Source organism: Garra rufa, chromosome 8 (genome assembly GCF_049309525.1).
Source record: "Garra rufa chromosome 8, GarRuf1.0, whole genome shotgun sequence".
In the NCBI taxonomy this organism is placed as follows: Eukaryota; Metazoa; Chordata; class Actinopteri; order Cypriniformes; family Cyprinidae; genus Garra; species Garra rufa.
The window spans coordinates 30,415,607-30,431,413 of record NC_133368.1 but is presented as its reverse complement, the minus strand read 5'-3'; the positions used below and the strand labels follow the sequence as shown (position 1 = coordinate 30,431,413).

Sequence of the window (15,807 nt, the reverse complement as noted above, 5' to 3'; positions counted from 1 at the left end):
AATGACAGACTCATTTACAAAATCTACTTACGAATAGGATCTCTGGCTTTAGTCCGCTGAATGGTTGTATTATGAGGTCCCAAACCAAAGCGATTCTCAGCTCTTACACGGAACAAGTATTCTTGTCCTTCAATGAGGTCTGGCACAACTAAGGACTGTGTTGCACAAGTTGGGTTCACCTTTGTCCAAGCCTTTCCTTCAACGGTCTTTTTCTCAACAAAATAGCTCTTAATTCTGTCACCCCCATCACAGTCTGGTGGTTTCCAGCTTAGTCTACATGTTCCACGTGTGATGTCACTGATTTTGAGATCTTTTGGTGCTCCAGGCAAATCTAGACAAAAGAGACATGATATAATGAAAGTACTACTGTTTCAGGTTGTGATGTTTTGTTTTTCTAATATAATGTTGCTTACCAAGTACATTCACGCGCACTTTAACGTTTTTGGTGCCAGCCTGGTTGCTGGCAGTAATGATGTATCGCCCAGAGTGGTTTAGTTTACATTCAGGGATTGTCACTACTGATGTTGTATCACTGGATGATATCTGCAAAGTTTAAAGGTAAAATGTATTATTTGAGTAATCCATGTTTGTTTGAGACACTCAACAGTGTTTTGAAAAAAAAAATAAAAAAAATAATCCTACTTCTGAATCCTCTGGCAAATTGTGACGCTCATTCTTTTTCTCTGTTGGGGCAGTTCCATCAAAGTCCCATGTAACATTTGGAATAGGTTTACCAGAGATGATGGCTGGAATCTTGATAGTTGTTCCAGCACGACAATTCAGAAGCTCATGAGCTGTGACCTCCAGGGTAATGACAGGTTCCTCTGTGAATATGTTGAGTAACACATATATATTTAATCATATATAACTTTCTACATGTATGTATTAACTATTACTCTATATTATTGCAACACCATCTACACAAAGTAAGGCTTACCCAGAATATCTTGTACAATGATATCAGCAGTTCTGGGACTTGGCTCAGATTCACCAGCAGCATTGACAGCAACAATCCTGAACCTGCATTTCCTATTCTCTTTAAGCCCTGACACAGTGTATGAATTGGTTAGGATCGGCTTATCCGGTGTATTAATTCTTCTCCACTCATGTGAACCTTCATCCTGAACTTCAACAATGTAACCCTTTATTGGACTTCCTCCATCTTTTTCTGGTGGGCTCCAGGCAAGACTCACGCTGCTTGTGGTTTTGTCTGTTACTTCAGGTGCAGGTGGTTGACTTGGTGGGTCTACAAGAAACATTTAGGAATGCATAGTTTTATTCATTTGAAACTGGAATTCATAAACCTATCAACATAAGAAATACTACTTACGTCTTGGATCAAGTGCAAACACACACTCTGTTGCTTCACTTGGAGGTCCAACGCCAGCTGCATTCTGAGCCATCACACGGAACTTGTACTCAGAACCCTCAATAAGGTGGAGCACATTGTATTCCAGGCCCTTGACTGCTGGTTTTGTTACTGGAGCTCTGTTAACACGACTCCAGTATACAGCTCCTCTCTCTCTCTTTTCAAGCCAGTAGCCTTGAATGGTTGAGCCACCATTGTCTTTTGGAGGCTCCCAAGTGACCAACATGGATGAGCAAGTGTGACTAATAATCCTTGGCCTCTGGGGTGGCCCAGGAAGACCAAATGGATCTTTGAGTACAACCTTTTCTGATTCACAACCATCACTGACCCCGTACTTGTTCTCAGCTTTGATCTGGAACTGGTAGGTACCATAGGCCTCTAATTTGTACACCTGCAGAAGGAGATTAAAACACATTTAGAGCACTTGAAAGCACAGTCTCATTCCAAAAAAAAAAAAAAAAAAAACTGTCCCATAGTAATATGTATTAATAATGTATATTAACCCCATAACGTCTGTCTATGATGCAGCATGTCAGCTGTTCCCAGTCAGACTTCTTTTTGCTGGCATCTCTCTTCTCAATGATGTAGTTAGTGAGGTCACTTCCACCATTGTCCTCTGGAGCATCCCAGGTAAGGTAGCAGGACTCAGCTTTGATGTCAGACACCACAATGTTTCTTGGTGGCAATGGGCGATCTAAGAAAACAACAACACCAAGGCCTCAATGCATCATAAACATAATCTTGTAGCAGAATTGCTGAAAATAAAAAGTTGCATCCTACATAACTTAATTACAAGAAAAAGCACTGTGTAACTTGTAACACCCAATACTACTTCCCATTTGATGAAAATTCTGTAAGCTTAAGCAAAGTCATATGCTGAATAAGATTTAAAGTCTTACCCAGGATATCTACTCGGATTGTGCGTTGACCTACTCCACGGGTATTTGTGGCAGTTAACTTGTAAATGCCTGTATCTTTTCTTACAGTTTCAGGAATACCAATTTTGGTATTGATAGTTTGCCTGTTAATCTCCTCTGATTCCCATGTCATTGTCTCAGTAGGTTGGTCAATAACTACTCCATTCTTTGTCCACTCAAAGGTAGGCAAGGGTAGACCAACAATTTCAGCAGGAATTTCAATAGCTGCTCCCTTTTTGACAACAATGGCATCACTCTTAAAGAATTTCAACCACTTAACAGTTGGTGAAACTAAAACAGAGAAAAAAAAAGAAATGAAAATAGTAAGGCATGAAATTCATTAAAAACTGTTCAAAAGTTGATTTACATTATAGGGAGTGAAACATACGTTCGTCATCCTGAATATTAACACTGATTGATTTGGATGGTTCTCCATCGCCAACCTCATTGACAGCTTTGACTCTGAAGTCATACATCATGTTCTCAGACAGATTTTCCAGAGTAATGGTGGGGTCTTTGCAGAGTTGGCGATTGGCAACATCATATTCATTACTGTCTTGTCTCATCTTTTCAATATAGTAGCCTCTGATTGGCGAACCACCATCGCTACGAGGAGGTTCCCAAGTCAGAGTAATAGTGCTCTTGGTCCTTTCCGTATAGCGCAGTTTCTCTGGGGCAGATGGAACTCCTAAAAAAGTCAACATTGTTTATTGCTTTTGTATGAAAACAAGTAATACAAATTATGAAACAAACATAATTTAAATGTATTTTTTATATCAGATTAAAAAAAAATTCTCACAAATTTATTATTTTGTTTTATTTACCTTTGGGATCCACTGCTAAAACAGGTCCAAGTTCAACAGGAGCACCAAGGCCAAACTTGTTCCTTGCGACTACACGGAACATATATTCTTCTCCATCAAGAAGACCAACAATGTCACATTTGCAAGCAGCAACTTCTAAGGGTTGTCTGTAAATGTGCATTTTGGCATCTTTTCTTTCAACAACATAGCCCATGATGTCACTTCCACCATTATCAAGAGGATCTGACCAGGTGAGTGAAATCAACTTCTTGGTCACATGAACTGTCTTAAGATCAACCACTGGTCCGGGAACATCTTTTGTACACAAAAAGAACAAGAAAACATCCCAATCAGAGGTTACATTTGAGGTTTTAAAAGCAAACTTTTTTTAAGAAAACAATTTGACTTACCCATCACATCCACCTTAACGGTGGCAGACTTGGTTCCGCTGGGGTTGGTACCTGTGATCTGGTACATGCCATGGTCAGTTCTCAAAGCATTTTTGATGGTTAAGATGTTGTTTTTTCCTTCTGTCTCAATAACTGTGTGTTCCTTGTCTGGCTCTGCATTATCTTTTGTCCACTTAACTTCTGGTACAGGGCGCCCAGTAACAACAGCAGGGAGACGCAATGTTTCTCCAGCTCTAATGATGACTCCATTCCTTACAGAGACATCAAACTCAACCCCTGGGGCCTCTGTTAATTCAAGTACAGATTTAAAATATGATTAGAATTTCTCTAAAAGGTGCAAGAGACAGTTAAATCGAGGCTCGTTGTTTAAAAAACTTTAGGTCATCTGTTGCACTCACAGTTTGTAGAAAGTAGAAAATGCCACAAGTTTTTCAACATACCTTCAGGTTCTTTGGCCTGAACAGGTTCAGTCATGCCTGGTGCTCCATGACCTGCTTCATTTACAGCGTATACGCGAAGGTAATAATCAGCTCCCTCAGTCAGTCCAGTCACTGTGTATTTGCGGTCTTTGCATCTAAACTCAGTGCAACGGACCCAGTCCTTCTCTCCAACCAGACAGCGCTCAACATGATATCCAAGGATCTCACCGCCACCATTGTACAATGGAGGTACCCAACTGATATCGATAGTTGTATTTGTGACATCAACAATTTTTGGTACAGGAGGGCCAGGTGGCACTGCAAAAATATGGTTGCATTTAATGCGAAATCATTTGGATTTAGTTAGTATAAATCACACTTGATCACACTTTAGTTTGGGGACCATTTCTCACTATTAACTATTAATTACAACCTTTGCCTTAAACTTCTAATTTGCTGCTTATTAATAGTAAAACAGTTATTAAATTTAGGCATTGGGAAGCATTAAGGGAGCTAAAATATGCATAAGGCATTAATATGTGCTTTACAGGTACTAATAAACAGCCGATATGCATGATAATAAGCAATTAGTTAATAGTGAGAATTTGTCCTAAACTAAAGTGTTACCATGAGTCATTTTTAATGGTTAGTTTTAATTTTTTATACTTACAGATTGCATCCATTGCAGTCTGAGGGTCAGTTGGTGGACTGAACTCTCCCGGGCCAGCAAGATTTTCGGCACAGACCCTGAAGATGTAAACAAGGCCTTCCATAAGACCCTCAGCCTTAACCGACAGAGAATTAAGAAGATTGCTGTTCACTCTGGTCCAATATTTGCTGTTGACTTCACGTCTCTCAACCCAATAGCCCAAGATAGGGCTACCATTGTCCTTTGGCTCATGCCAGCTGAGAGCAACTGTGCTGGAGGTGACCTCTCCAATTCTTGGCATGTTGGGAGCATCAGGTGGTTCTGAAAAACATAATTTTCAAATAATTTCAAATAAACCATATTATAAGACAACTACTGTTCAAAGTATAACTAAAATATAAATTTACCAAATTGATTCTTTGCAATAAGGGGTTCAGAGTAGCATGGATGTCCACAGCCAAACTTGTTTTCAGCTGTGACTCTGAAGATGTACTCCTTTCCTTCAATAAGCTTGGTTACAGGGTAATTGTATCCCTTGTGGGTTGAGGTCACAGTTACCCAACCAATATCATCAGTAGTGTTGTCTTTCTTTTCCAGTATGTAGTTGATGATCTCACTGCCACCATCATCAAGAGGTGCATCCCACATGCAAACAACAGAGGTGTTCCTGATCTCATCAAATCCAAAGTTTACAGGGGGACCAGGCTTATCTGTAAGTTACAACAAGCATAAATGTTAATACATTTTTTATTAAATAAATGCTTAAGAAGATACTCATCGTAGTTCCAAAAGTAACTCACCAAGAACATTGACCTCACATGATGCTGTTGCAACACCATGGGCATTTTCAACTCTAATAGTGAACATTCCATGGTCGGTTCTAATGGCATCACGCACCACCAGAGCAGTTTCACCCTTTTTGCTCTGGTCGAATGACAGGCGATCTAAAAGTGGTGGATGGAATTCTTCTTCAGGTTCAGGCTGAACAGACTTCTTTTTCTTCTTTTTTACAATTTCTGGTTTCTTCTTAGCTGGAGGCTGCCTCACATTCTCATCATTTCTGAGCCATGTAACAGTTGGGTAGGGAGATCCAGATATGTAAGCATCCAATCTAATCTCCTCGCTCTTTTTGATACTCAGGCCAGATGCAATACGGGCATAGAGTGATACCTTTGGTGGTTCTGAAAGAAAACCCCAAAACAAAACAAGTGCATTTAATGTTTTACTTGACTCACCGAAAAGTTCACATATTCGAAACTGTAATAGATTTTGTCTTTTAACATACCAACAGGATCAGCAGCCTTAATCAATGATGTACTGCGAGATGGGTCACTTGCTCCTGCAATGTTCTCTGCACGGACACGGAACTGGTATTCCTTTCCTTCCGTCAAGCCAGTTACAGTGTAGGAGAAACCAGGTACCAGATTTGGAGTGCATCTTTCAAACCTGTCACCATCTTTTTCAATCTTTTCAATAATATACCCTGTGATTGGGCATCCACCATCATATGGTGGTGCCATCCATGTAACAGTGATCGAATTTGAGGTGGGATTGTGTCCTTCAACCTCAACTGGTGGGTCTGGGTGTTCTGTAATTAATAATAAAAACAATAATAACAAAAAATAAGAATGTATATAAAATATAATAAATACTACTATAAAAAAATCAATTCTACTTACGCTTTTGTTCTTCTGTTATCACAGGATTACGGAGTTCAAGGAACTCGCCACTACCAATCTTGTTAACAGCCTTCACTCTGAAGTAATATTCACCATTAAGCATAAGATCTTTGACCACAAAACTTAAAACATTGTCTCCAGACATCACAGGCAAAAATGTCTTCTTTTGAGCTTCCCTACGCTCTAGAACATAGTGCAAGATTGGGCTACCACCATCACTCTCTGGAGGTTCCCAAGAGATCTTGCAAGAGTTCTTGGTGACCTCACTGGAAGAGATGTCCTTACATTGTCCAGGCAGGCCTTTTAATAGAAAATATGAGGCATTAAGCATTATAAGTGGGACAAGTGGAATCAGTTATGACAGTTATATAGTTATACAGTTTCTTACCGATCACTTTTACATTGATTTTGCCAGTCACTGTACCCAGACTGTTCTCAAGAGTAACAGCGTACTCGCCAGCATCTTCGTGTTTACACTTGAGAAGCTCCAGTTTAACACGATTGAGTTCACATGTCAATGTCAGTCTGTCTTCACTCTTTAATTCAGTTTCACCCTTTTTCCAGACCATTGATGGTTTTGGAATTGCTCTGTATGGGATTTTTATGTCCATCTTCTCACCCTCAACAACTACAATGTCTTGGGTCTGGATATCCATGGTTGGTGCACCTTTAAAATATTGAAAGATGTATTAAATGCCAGTACTAGAACAATAAAACAAAAAACATGTATACACATACACTTATAAATAAGTGAATAGTCCTTACAGTCAGGGTCTTTGGCAAAGACACCATCTGAAATTTCAGAGGGATCACTGACTCCAACAGCATTGATAGCACGAACTCTCAGAACATATTTCTTCTCAGGAATGATGCCTTCCTCAGCTTTAAACCGGAGCTCTTTGACAGGACGAGCATTAATTCTCATCCACTTCTCAGTTCCAGCTTCTGACAGCTCAACATGGTAGCCTGTGACTGGACTTCCACCATTCTTTTCTGGAGCTTTCCATGTAATGTTGATGTGCTCTCTACTGGCATCAACAATCTTGACGTCAAGCGGAGGAGAAGGCGAACCTAAAAATCCACATCAAATCCAGATTATGGCCTGTACATAATCTTATACCACTAGCATTAGTGTTGTAAATTGCATGCTATACATTTATGCATTGGGTTAACATACTTATGGGATCCTCAATGGTCATGATAACAGTAGGTTCACTTGGTTCGCCAACTCCAGCTTCATTCTCAGCACGAACCTGGAACTGCACCTCAGAGCCTTCATCAACATCAGTCACCCTGTACTTGCATTCAGGTCCAGATGTCTTTCCAGACTTTACCCAGCGTGTGCCTACCTTCTCTTTCTTCTCAATAACATACCTATGAAAGGAATGATTCATAAGACATTCTTTTGCCTTCAACACCACATGCAAACATTTTACAAAACCAGCATTTTATACTTCAAAATATTCATACTTGGTTATAGGTCTTCCACCATCACTGCTGGGTGGCTCCCATTTCAGGTCAACATGTCTCTTGGACACCTCAACAACAGTCAAAGCGTAGGGTGGTCCAGGAGTTGCTAGAAAGGACAATGACTCATTTTAATAAAAAGGAACACACACACATATACTTAAATATATAAAATAGTTACAGATAAAGATGTTGTTCAACTTACTGAAAGTGTCCTTGGCCAAAACAGAATCCTCTAATTCACAGAACTCGCTTACACCAGCTGCATTCTCAGCAGCAACACGGAACACATAAAGAGAGCCTTCATTCAGTGGTGTGACAGTATACTTGGTATCCTTCACTGTGGTATCCACAGCCTGCCAGGCCCTGCGTCTGACATCTCTCTTTTCAACAACATAGTTGGTGATTGGAGAGCCACCATCACTTTCTGGTTCAGTCCATTTCAGGTCACAGTTGATTTTAGTAATGTTAACCACCTCAAGCCAGCGTGGAGGATCTGGAGGATCTGTTGGAACGAGAATAACAAAAATAATATTGTTTACAGATTGTGGCAGAATGTATTGAGAATGTATTGAAAATTGGGATTTGATTTTATTGAATAAAAGGCATTATTAATAAAAAATGACATGCTTTCCTCATGTACATACACATTGACATCTAGACATCTTCTATAAACACTTACAAAGTCTCTCTTTGCAGACAACAGGGTCACTGGGGTCACTGGGTTCACTCTCTCCAGCAACATTGACGGCCTTGACTCTGAAAGAATACTCCTGCTTCTCCATCAGACCCTTCAATAAATGATCTGTTGTTGGCACATCCTCAGCTACACGAACCCATTCCTCAGTTCCACTCTTTTGAAGCTCAATTACGTAGGACTCAATTTTAGCGCCGCCATCATGCTCAGGTCTGGTCCACTGCAGGTGTGCTGAAGTCTTAGCAATGTCTTTGATGAATGGTTTCCCAGGAGCCCAAGGAGGATCTAAAAAAACAACATTAAGGATTCATGACTTCAAATGTTAATTATTTAATTACCTCAACATTAAAACAAAAAACAAAATAAAACCTTAACATACCAATTGGATCCTTAATTAAAACTGGGTCAGTCTCAGCACTTGGCTTTCCTGTTCCTGCAAGATTCTCAGCCAAAACACGGAACTTGTACTTCTTCTTTGTTGGCAAACCTTTCACCCTGAAAAGGTAACATTAATTTCAGACTTTCTAGAGTTTTGCACTTCTTTCACCATTCAAATGCAGACTCAGCGAAAATGATTATCCTACCTGTACGACGTGTCCTTAACTGGCAGCTTGTTACACCTGATCCATTTGTCAGTCTCAGGATCAAACCTCTCAACCCAGTAACCAGTGATGGGGCTTCCACCATCTTCATCAGGCTCATACCAAGTCAGAGTTACAGCATCCTTTGTGATATCAGAAGGCTGAACCCTGGTTGGTGACCCAGGGGTATCTGAGTGACAGAGAAAGATGTTAATTTTTTAAATGTTAGGTAATGTAAGTAAATAAATAAATAAATAAATACTATAGTGAGTTGTACGCTTACCAAATGAGTACTTTGCAATAATAGGCACATGCTCTGCAGGAGTCCCAATGCCATACTGGTTCTCAGCAGACACTCTAAAGATATACTCCTTCAAAGGAATCAGTTTGGAGGCTTTGAAAGCAGTTTGTTTGATTGTAGCAGACAGTTTCTGCCACTCTTCTTTATCTGTGGGTCTCATCTCAACAATGTAATTGGTTACAGGGGAGCCACCATCATCTCTGGGGGCATTCCAGGCCAGACAGCAGGATTCATTGGTGATTTCAGAGATATCAAAAGCAGCCGGAGGACCAGGTTTGTCTGTTTTTTAACATAATGACAAGACATTCATATTTATAATTACCACTGATTTCTTAATTTGATTATGCTGAAATGAAAGATAACACTATACCAAGAATGTTGACGTCAACAGTTGCAGTGGCACGGCCACTAGTGTTGACAGCTTCAATGATATAGGTGGCCGTGTCAGATCTGGTTGTGTCTGCAATGGAAAGTGTGGAATGGCCCGGTTTTGTGTCGATAGTAATCCTATCATCTGCTTTCAGGACAAGGTCAGCCTTTGTCCATTTTACTCTTGGCTCGGGCTTGCCAAGCACATCAGCAGGCAGGTCAATCTTAGTGCCAGCCCTAGCAGTTAAGCCTGCTAGAAGCTTCACATCCAGCTGGATTTCTGGTGCCTCTGTAATATAATAAAAATGTTAATATACAGTGAATTCTAACTATTATTTAACTATTGTATTAGTGGACCTAGATCACTAACCTTTAGGATCTACAGCCAGGATCTCATCTGTAGCCTTGCATGGTCGGCTGGCTCCAAGTCTGTTTACTGCTCTCACACGGTAGGCATACCACTGACCTTCAATAAGACCAGTCACCTGGAACCTGGGATATATATAACAATACAGATTACAAATATATATGAATAATTATTAAACACAATATGTTTCCATTACAGGGATGCTCATAAAGAATCTACACTTACTTAAGCTCAGGAATGGGATCTCCACAGGCTTCCCATTTGTCAGTGCCACGCTGGCACTTATCAACAATGTAGCCCTTGACAGCAGCACCACCATCATATCTGGGAGGTTCCCAGAGCAGGAAGATGCTCTTTGCTGATTTGTCTCTCCATTTCAGGTTCTCAGGAGGGTCAGGCACAGCTGTATTTCAAAGAAGTTTCATTCACTGTCAAACTGTTCATTTCATACCCCTCAAACTAAACGCATATAACACTTTTTAAGACTTACTGGCTGGGGAGGACACATTCACAGGTTCATCAATGTATGCTGGCTCTCCTGGTCCACATTTGTTGCAAGCAATAACACTGAACAGGTACTCTTTGCCCTCAATGACATCTGTGACAGTGTACTCGAGATCCTGTATGCCTGACATCACCTGAAAAGTAGATGTAGAGTAGTTTTTAGAACCTAAATGTTTCACAGTGTATAAATATTGTAAACAAGTAAATGTTAAGAACAGCTCACCTTGACCCAGGTCTTGCGAGCAACCTCTCTTTTCTCAATATTGTACCCACTTACAGGGCTTCCTCCATCATACTCTGGTGCTTCCCACATTAGATGCACATGATGTCTGGTCACCTCTGCAACTTTGAAGTCTTTGGGTGCACTTGGACATGCTGAAAGATGCAAAAAATAGGATTGTACATTAAGTGTTGCGCAAAAATAACAGCATAGTAGGGGAACATAATAGAAATAAAATAATGCATACCAATAACATTGACTTCGATCTCTCCAGAGACAGTCGTCACATCATTTTCCAATTGTAATGTGTATGTTCCTTTGTCTGGACGCACACTTGGAGCAACAACCAGTTCGGTGTATGTAGGCTTTGTAACCATGGCAACACGGTCACCTGCAGTGAGCTCTTTGTCACCGAATGTCCACTTGGGTTTGGGGACAGGATATCCCGTAATGGGAACTCGGATAACAAGAGCATTGGGAACAATGACCTCCAGACCATTTTTGAACCCACTGAGGTCCATGGTGGGACCCACTAAAGGTGGAAAAGAAAATTTACACATTTAAAATTATGTGTGTATATTTTTACCTGTCTTTAGAAGAAATTTAAAATAGCTTACCATGAGGATCATCTGCCAAAAGTGGTCCAATTGCATCAGCTGGATCAGAAACACCAGCGGCATTTTCTGCACATACTCTGTAGTGATACTTCACACCAAACTTCAGTCCAGAAACCTTATTGTAGGATACATAAATAAACACATTATAAAACTAAATGAATCTTTTCATGTGATAACAAAATTTGTCAAATCCAAAACACAAAATAATCAACATGACATACCCTGTAGAAAAGGTCAGGGCAAAGCCTAGCGTTACATCTCAGCCACTTGTCAGTACCATCTTCACACTTCTCAATGATGTAGCCAGTAATCATGCTGCCTCCATTGCTAATGGGCGTTTCCCATGACAGCTGAACTGAGTCTTTGGTCTGATTTGTATAGTTGAAGCTCAGAGGTGGACTTGGCCTATCTGTAAGACAAAATTAAATGTTTGTCACTGACTTTTGCAACAACTCAAGACATAGCGAGCAAAACCTAAACCCTACTAACCAATGGGATCCATGATCTTCACTGCATCTGTGGCAGCACTTGGCTGGCCAATTCCAGCTTTGTTCTCAGCTCTGACCCTAAAGATGTACTCCTTGTTTTCAACAACATCGGTGAGTGTGGCTGTGCGATCCTCAGCTTTGACCACCATAGCAGGCTCCCATTTCACAGAGGTTCTGTCGCGTAGTTCAATGATATAAGATGTGATCTCAGATCCTCCATCAAAAAGTGGTGGTTCCCAGGAAACTGTGGCACCAAACCTATTGACAACTCCAACCATAACCTTCTGAGGTGCATCAGGCACATCTGTTAGACGTAGAAGAATATTTTTTTAAATATTATGTAAAATTAGTTGTTACATTCTTAACTCTCAAACCATAACCTGAAGCATAGCTCACCAAATTTGTTTTTGGCTTGAACGGCCTCATCGGTAGTAACAGGCTCTCCATTTCCAACTCTATTGCGAGCACAGACACGGAAGAAATACATGTTTTCCCTCTGCAATCCACCAACACAGTACTCTGGAATGTCGGCACGGTCTGTGGCCAGTGTCCAGGTCTTGCGTTTGACATCTCGCCTCTCAACCACATAAGCCAAGATCTTGCTTCCACCATCACTTTCCGGTTCCTCCCAAGCAAGGCTGACCTCACCATCAGCAGTGTCAACAACATGCAGGTTCTTCACAGGTCCAGGAACATCTACAACAACACTTTTATTAAACATCTAGAACAGTTAAATTGTCTGTAAATCATCTAGCTTGATTTTCTGCTTACCAATGACATCCAGATTAATGAAAGCCTCTCCTGTTCCATGTTTGTTCTTGATGACAATCTTGTAACGGCCCTGGTCTGACTTCTTAGGGTCCTTCAGTCTGTACTCTGTCCGTTCATTTGATGTGTCAATGTTTTGCCCAGGTAGGCTGATGTCATTGTAAAACCATTCCGCCTCAGCACGAGGATAAGCATCATAGGGAACTGTCATGACAAATGGCTTTCCAGCATCTGTTACGAGGTTCTGATCTGTAGTCTTAATCTTTGGAACAGCTGTAAAGAAAACAAAGACATTAACAAATATATCCCTTTATATGAAAAGCAAAACAGCAGTAATAGTATAAACTCTCAATGTTTCATACCTGCAAGCTCAAGCTTGGCTCTGGCATCCTTCTCCTTGGCAACAATTCTGTACTCTCCCTGATCACGGGGTCTAATCTCACAGACCTGTAGTCTATGAACTTTGCCCTCACTGATCATCTGGTATTTGTCACCCTGGACAATGATCATGTTGTTCCTCATCCATTTGACCTCAACTCTGTCCTTATTCAGTTCAGCCTCAAATACAATATCTGATCCTGGAGGCTCAAATACATCTGTGGGTGGCCTGACAATTTCCACTGGAATCTCTGTTGAGGAAAATAAAGACGCATTAGCAAAGCAAATCAAATCATCTGGTCATTTAAATATCAGAAAGACGCTGCGAAAATTACCTTCAACAAAGAGACGTGCCCTTGTCCTTTTGTCTTCCACTCCACAGGCATATTCACATTCATCATCTGGTCTGCACTCTTTGATTACAAGCTTGCATTCTTTACCATCTTTTTCCATATGATATCTGAAAAAAGATCAGATCATTAGCAAACATTTTCAAATCATTTTAGAAAGTTTTTTTTTCATGGTTCAAAACTCACCTTGGTCCTTCTCTGATTTCACGTCCATTTCTGTACCATTTAACTTGGGCTTTTTCCTTAGACAATATGCAAGTGAACTCAGCATCCTCAAACTCAGTGATCGTTTGGTCTCTGAGCTGAGCGGTGAAGTCAGTGGGCGCCTCACTGATGATCAGTTCTGCTGTAGACTTATCAGCACCAGCAACTACAGTGTATTCACCCTCGTCTGCAAGGCTGCAGTCCTTAATGGTCAGAGTGTGCTTGTCCTTGTCCACACGATACAGAATACGTTTGCTTAAAGTGATCTCTTGACCGGCCTTCATCCACTGGACTGTCACATTTGGTCTGTTCACTTTGCAAGTGAAAGTCGTGGTCTTCTTTTCCTCTATTTCACAATCCTCTATTGGCACAATGATCTTGAGGGCTTCCTCTGTGGATGCAAAAAATGTGTATTAGCATTGCTAACAAAATACACATGGTATTAAAGGCAAACTTATAATAACGCACCTAGTACATTGACGTTAGCGGAGCATTTGGCCTGCTCTCCACGTTGGTTAGTCAGTGTAATGGTATAACTGGCTTCATCTGACTTTTCTGCAGCTTTTATTCTCAGAGAGAACACAGTGTCTCTCTGAACCATGACAAACTTGCTGCTCTCAAACATTGTTTCATTGTTCTTCAGCCATTTGGCTTTAGCTCCTTCTGAGTTCACCTCGCAGTTAAGAACAATCTCTTGTCCTTCCTTTATTTGGGTATCCTTGATGGGAGTGACAATCCTCAGTTTTTCTAATGAGACAAGTAATGGTACCAGTTTTTAGTTCAATTTAATATGACAATCAAAATGAAACATTTAAAGACCTTTACAGAAATACATAACAGAAACTTACCAATCACCACCAAGTCTGCTGAAGCCTTTACAGAGCCAATGTGGGCAGTGAATGCACCCTCATCTTTCAGCTCACAGTTTTTAACAATGAGTGCCCTTCTCTTGCCATCAACGACAATTTCATACTTATCATCAGTTGTAAGTTCCTTGTCTCCTTTGAACCATTTGATTTCATAATTTTCCTTAGACACTGAGCAAACAAACTCAGCTTTTTCACCCTCAACAGCCTCTTGGTTTTGGGGCCTGGCAATGAACTCAGCTGCCAATTCTGAAGCAATAAAGAGACTCAATTTTAGGCAAATCAATGGCTAGTTAAATTATCAGTGTGATTATTTAGTGCATCATGATTCCCACACCTTTTTAGTCATTTAAAATTACCGGATAGGGATTTTTGAAAACAATTCAAAAGAAATTGCACTTACAAGGAAAAAACAAATATTTAATAGCTAATTATTTTAGAAAATTATAAAATTCCTTACTTTTCTAGGTTGAAAGATTCTAAGCTTAAAACTTACCACTGATCTTTAGAGTTCCCTTTGTTTCTGAAGCAGGCAGTTTGCACTGGTACTCGCCAGCATCATCCATACGGAGGTCCTGTATGATGAGAATTCTCTTTTTCCCATCTGCAACATGTTCATATCTACCACCCTCGGGGATCTCCTGGTCACCCTTGAACCATGTAACCTCCGCACTGGGTTTGGAGACCTCACAAATCATCTTAATGCTGTCAGTTTCTGTGCCCTCAACATTGGACAGGTTCTTTGTGAATCTAGCTTCCTCCTCTGCAAGGCAAAAGGAATTGGCATGAATGTCTTGTTTTTATCGATTTTAGAACAACAAATGAAACAAAACTTACCAACAACTGTCAGCATTCCAGAGGATTTGGATGTCCTTGCATCACATTCATATTCTGCTTCATCGTCAAATACTGCCTTGCTGATGATAAGGATACGCTGTAATCCCTTGGCAATAATCTCATACTTTTTGCCCTTTCTGATCTCAGCGCCATCTTTGAACCAGCGGACCTGTGCAACAAACAGTTATGAATCAATCCACTCTATATTGTCAGTTAAAGTAAAAAACATTTTAAATACTACGAAATGCTGAAAATCATTTTTTAGTTCAACTTTTCAATAAAATTGCTATTCTAATAATATAATTTCTAATTAAAACAATTGCAATCGGTTTATACAGATTTCTGTTAAAAATACCTTGGCACTTTCACGGGACACTTCGCATTCAAACTTAGCAGATTCCTTCTCCTTAACCTCAACATCGTGAAGAGGCTTACTGAATTCCACAAATGGAGCTGAAAAAAATAAGAATATGCATTTGCTTTATACAAATGATGTGTGTTGTTTATTTTGTCTTTACTTGAGTTGGCTTTATTCAAGTTCATTTTT

General features: G+C 40.2%; 1 protein-coding gene across 1 annotated transcript in view; it reads right to left on the bottom strand.

The window, feature by feature from the left end:
* ttn.1 (titin, tandem duplicate 1) overlaps positions 1–15,807 on the bottom strand; it is a 127,974-nt gene that overhangs the window by 61,680 nt on the left and 50,487 nt on the right. The window contains exons 92-135 of the mRNA XM_073845072.1: positions 15,616–15,713; positions 15,261–15,429; positions 14,920–15,186; positions 14,406–14,672; positions 14,026–14,304; positions 13,540–13,948; positions 13,339–13,463; positions 12,988–13,254; positions 12,629–12,898; positions 12,254–12,553; positions 11,859–12,161; positions 11,591–11,778; positions 11,370–11,484; positions 11,000–11,284; positions 10,756–10,907; positions 10,519–10,666; positions 10,254–10,431; positions 10,032–10,153; positions 9,663–9,950; positions 9,275–9,571; positions 8,995–9,181; positions 8,790–8,905; positions 8,396–8,695; positions 7,919–8,218; positions 7,717–7,822; positions 7,424–7,620; positions 7,012–7,317; positions 6,635–6,913; positions 6,247–6,546; positions 5,853–6,155; positions 5,368–5,748; positions 4,975–5,277; positions 4,589–4,888; positions 3,940–4,236; positions 3,500–3,784; positions 3,111–3,404; positions 2,675–2,974; positions 2,269–2,577; positions 1,873–2,063; positions 1,331–1,760; positions 938–1,246; positions 643–824; positions 414–543; positions 32–331 (exon numbers count right to left, since the gene is read on the bottom strand). Of these exons, the coding sequence (XP_073701173.1) occupies positions 32–331; positions 414–543; positions 643–824; positions 938–1,246; positions 1,331–1,760; positions 1,873–2,063; positions 2,269–2,577; positions 2,675–2,974; positions 3,111–3,404; positions 3,500–3,784; positions 3,940–4,236; positions 4,589–4,888; positions 4,975–5,277; positions 5,368–5,748; positions 5,853–6,155; positions 6,247–6,546; positions 6,635–6,913; positions 7,012–7,317; positions 7,424–7,620; positions 7,717–7,822; positions 7,919–8,218; positions 8,396–8,695; positions 8,790–8,905; positions 8,995–9,181; positions 9,275–9,571; positions 9,663–9,950; positions 10,032–10,153; positions 10,254–10,431; positions 10,519–10,666; positions 10,756–10,907; positions 11,000–11,284; positions 11,370–11,484; positions 11,591–11,778; positions 11,859–12,161; positions 12,254–12,553; positions 12,629–12,898; positions 12,988–13,254; positions 13,339–13,463; positions 13,540–13,948; positions 14,026–14,304; positions 14,406–14,672; positions 14,920–15,186; positions 15,261–15,429; positions 15,616–15,713 (10,932 nt within the window). The remainder of the gene's footprint in view (positions 1–31; positions 332–413; positions 544–642; positions 825–937; positions 1,247–1,330; positions 1,761–1,872; positions 2,064–2,268; positions 2,578–2,674; positions 2,975–3,110; positions 3,405–3,499; positions 3,785–3,939; positions 4,237–4,588; positions 4,889–4,974; positions 5,278–5,367; positions 5,749–5,852; positions 6,156–6,246; positions 6,547–6,634; positions 6,914–7,011; positions 7,318–7,423; positions 7,621–7,716; positions 7,823–7,918; positions 8,219–8,395; positions 8,696–8,789; positions 8,906–8,994; positions 9,182–9,274; positions 9,572–9,662; positions 9,951–10,031; positions 10,154–10,253; positions 10,432–10,518; positions 10,667–10,755; positions 10,908–10,999; positions 11,285–11,369; positions 11,485–11,590; positions 11,779–11,858; positions 12,162–12,253; positions 12,554–12,628; positions 12,899–12,987; positions 13,255–13,338; positions 13,464–13,539; positions 13,949–14,025; positions 14,305–14,405; positions 14,673–14,919; positions 15,187–15,260; positions 15,430–15,615; positions 15,714–15,807) is intronic.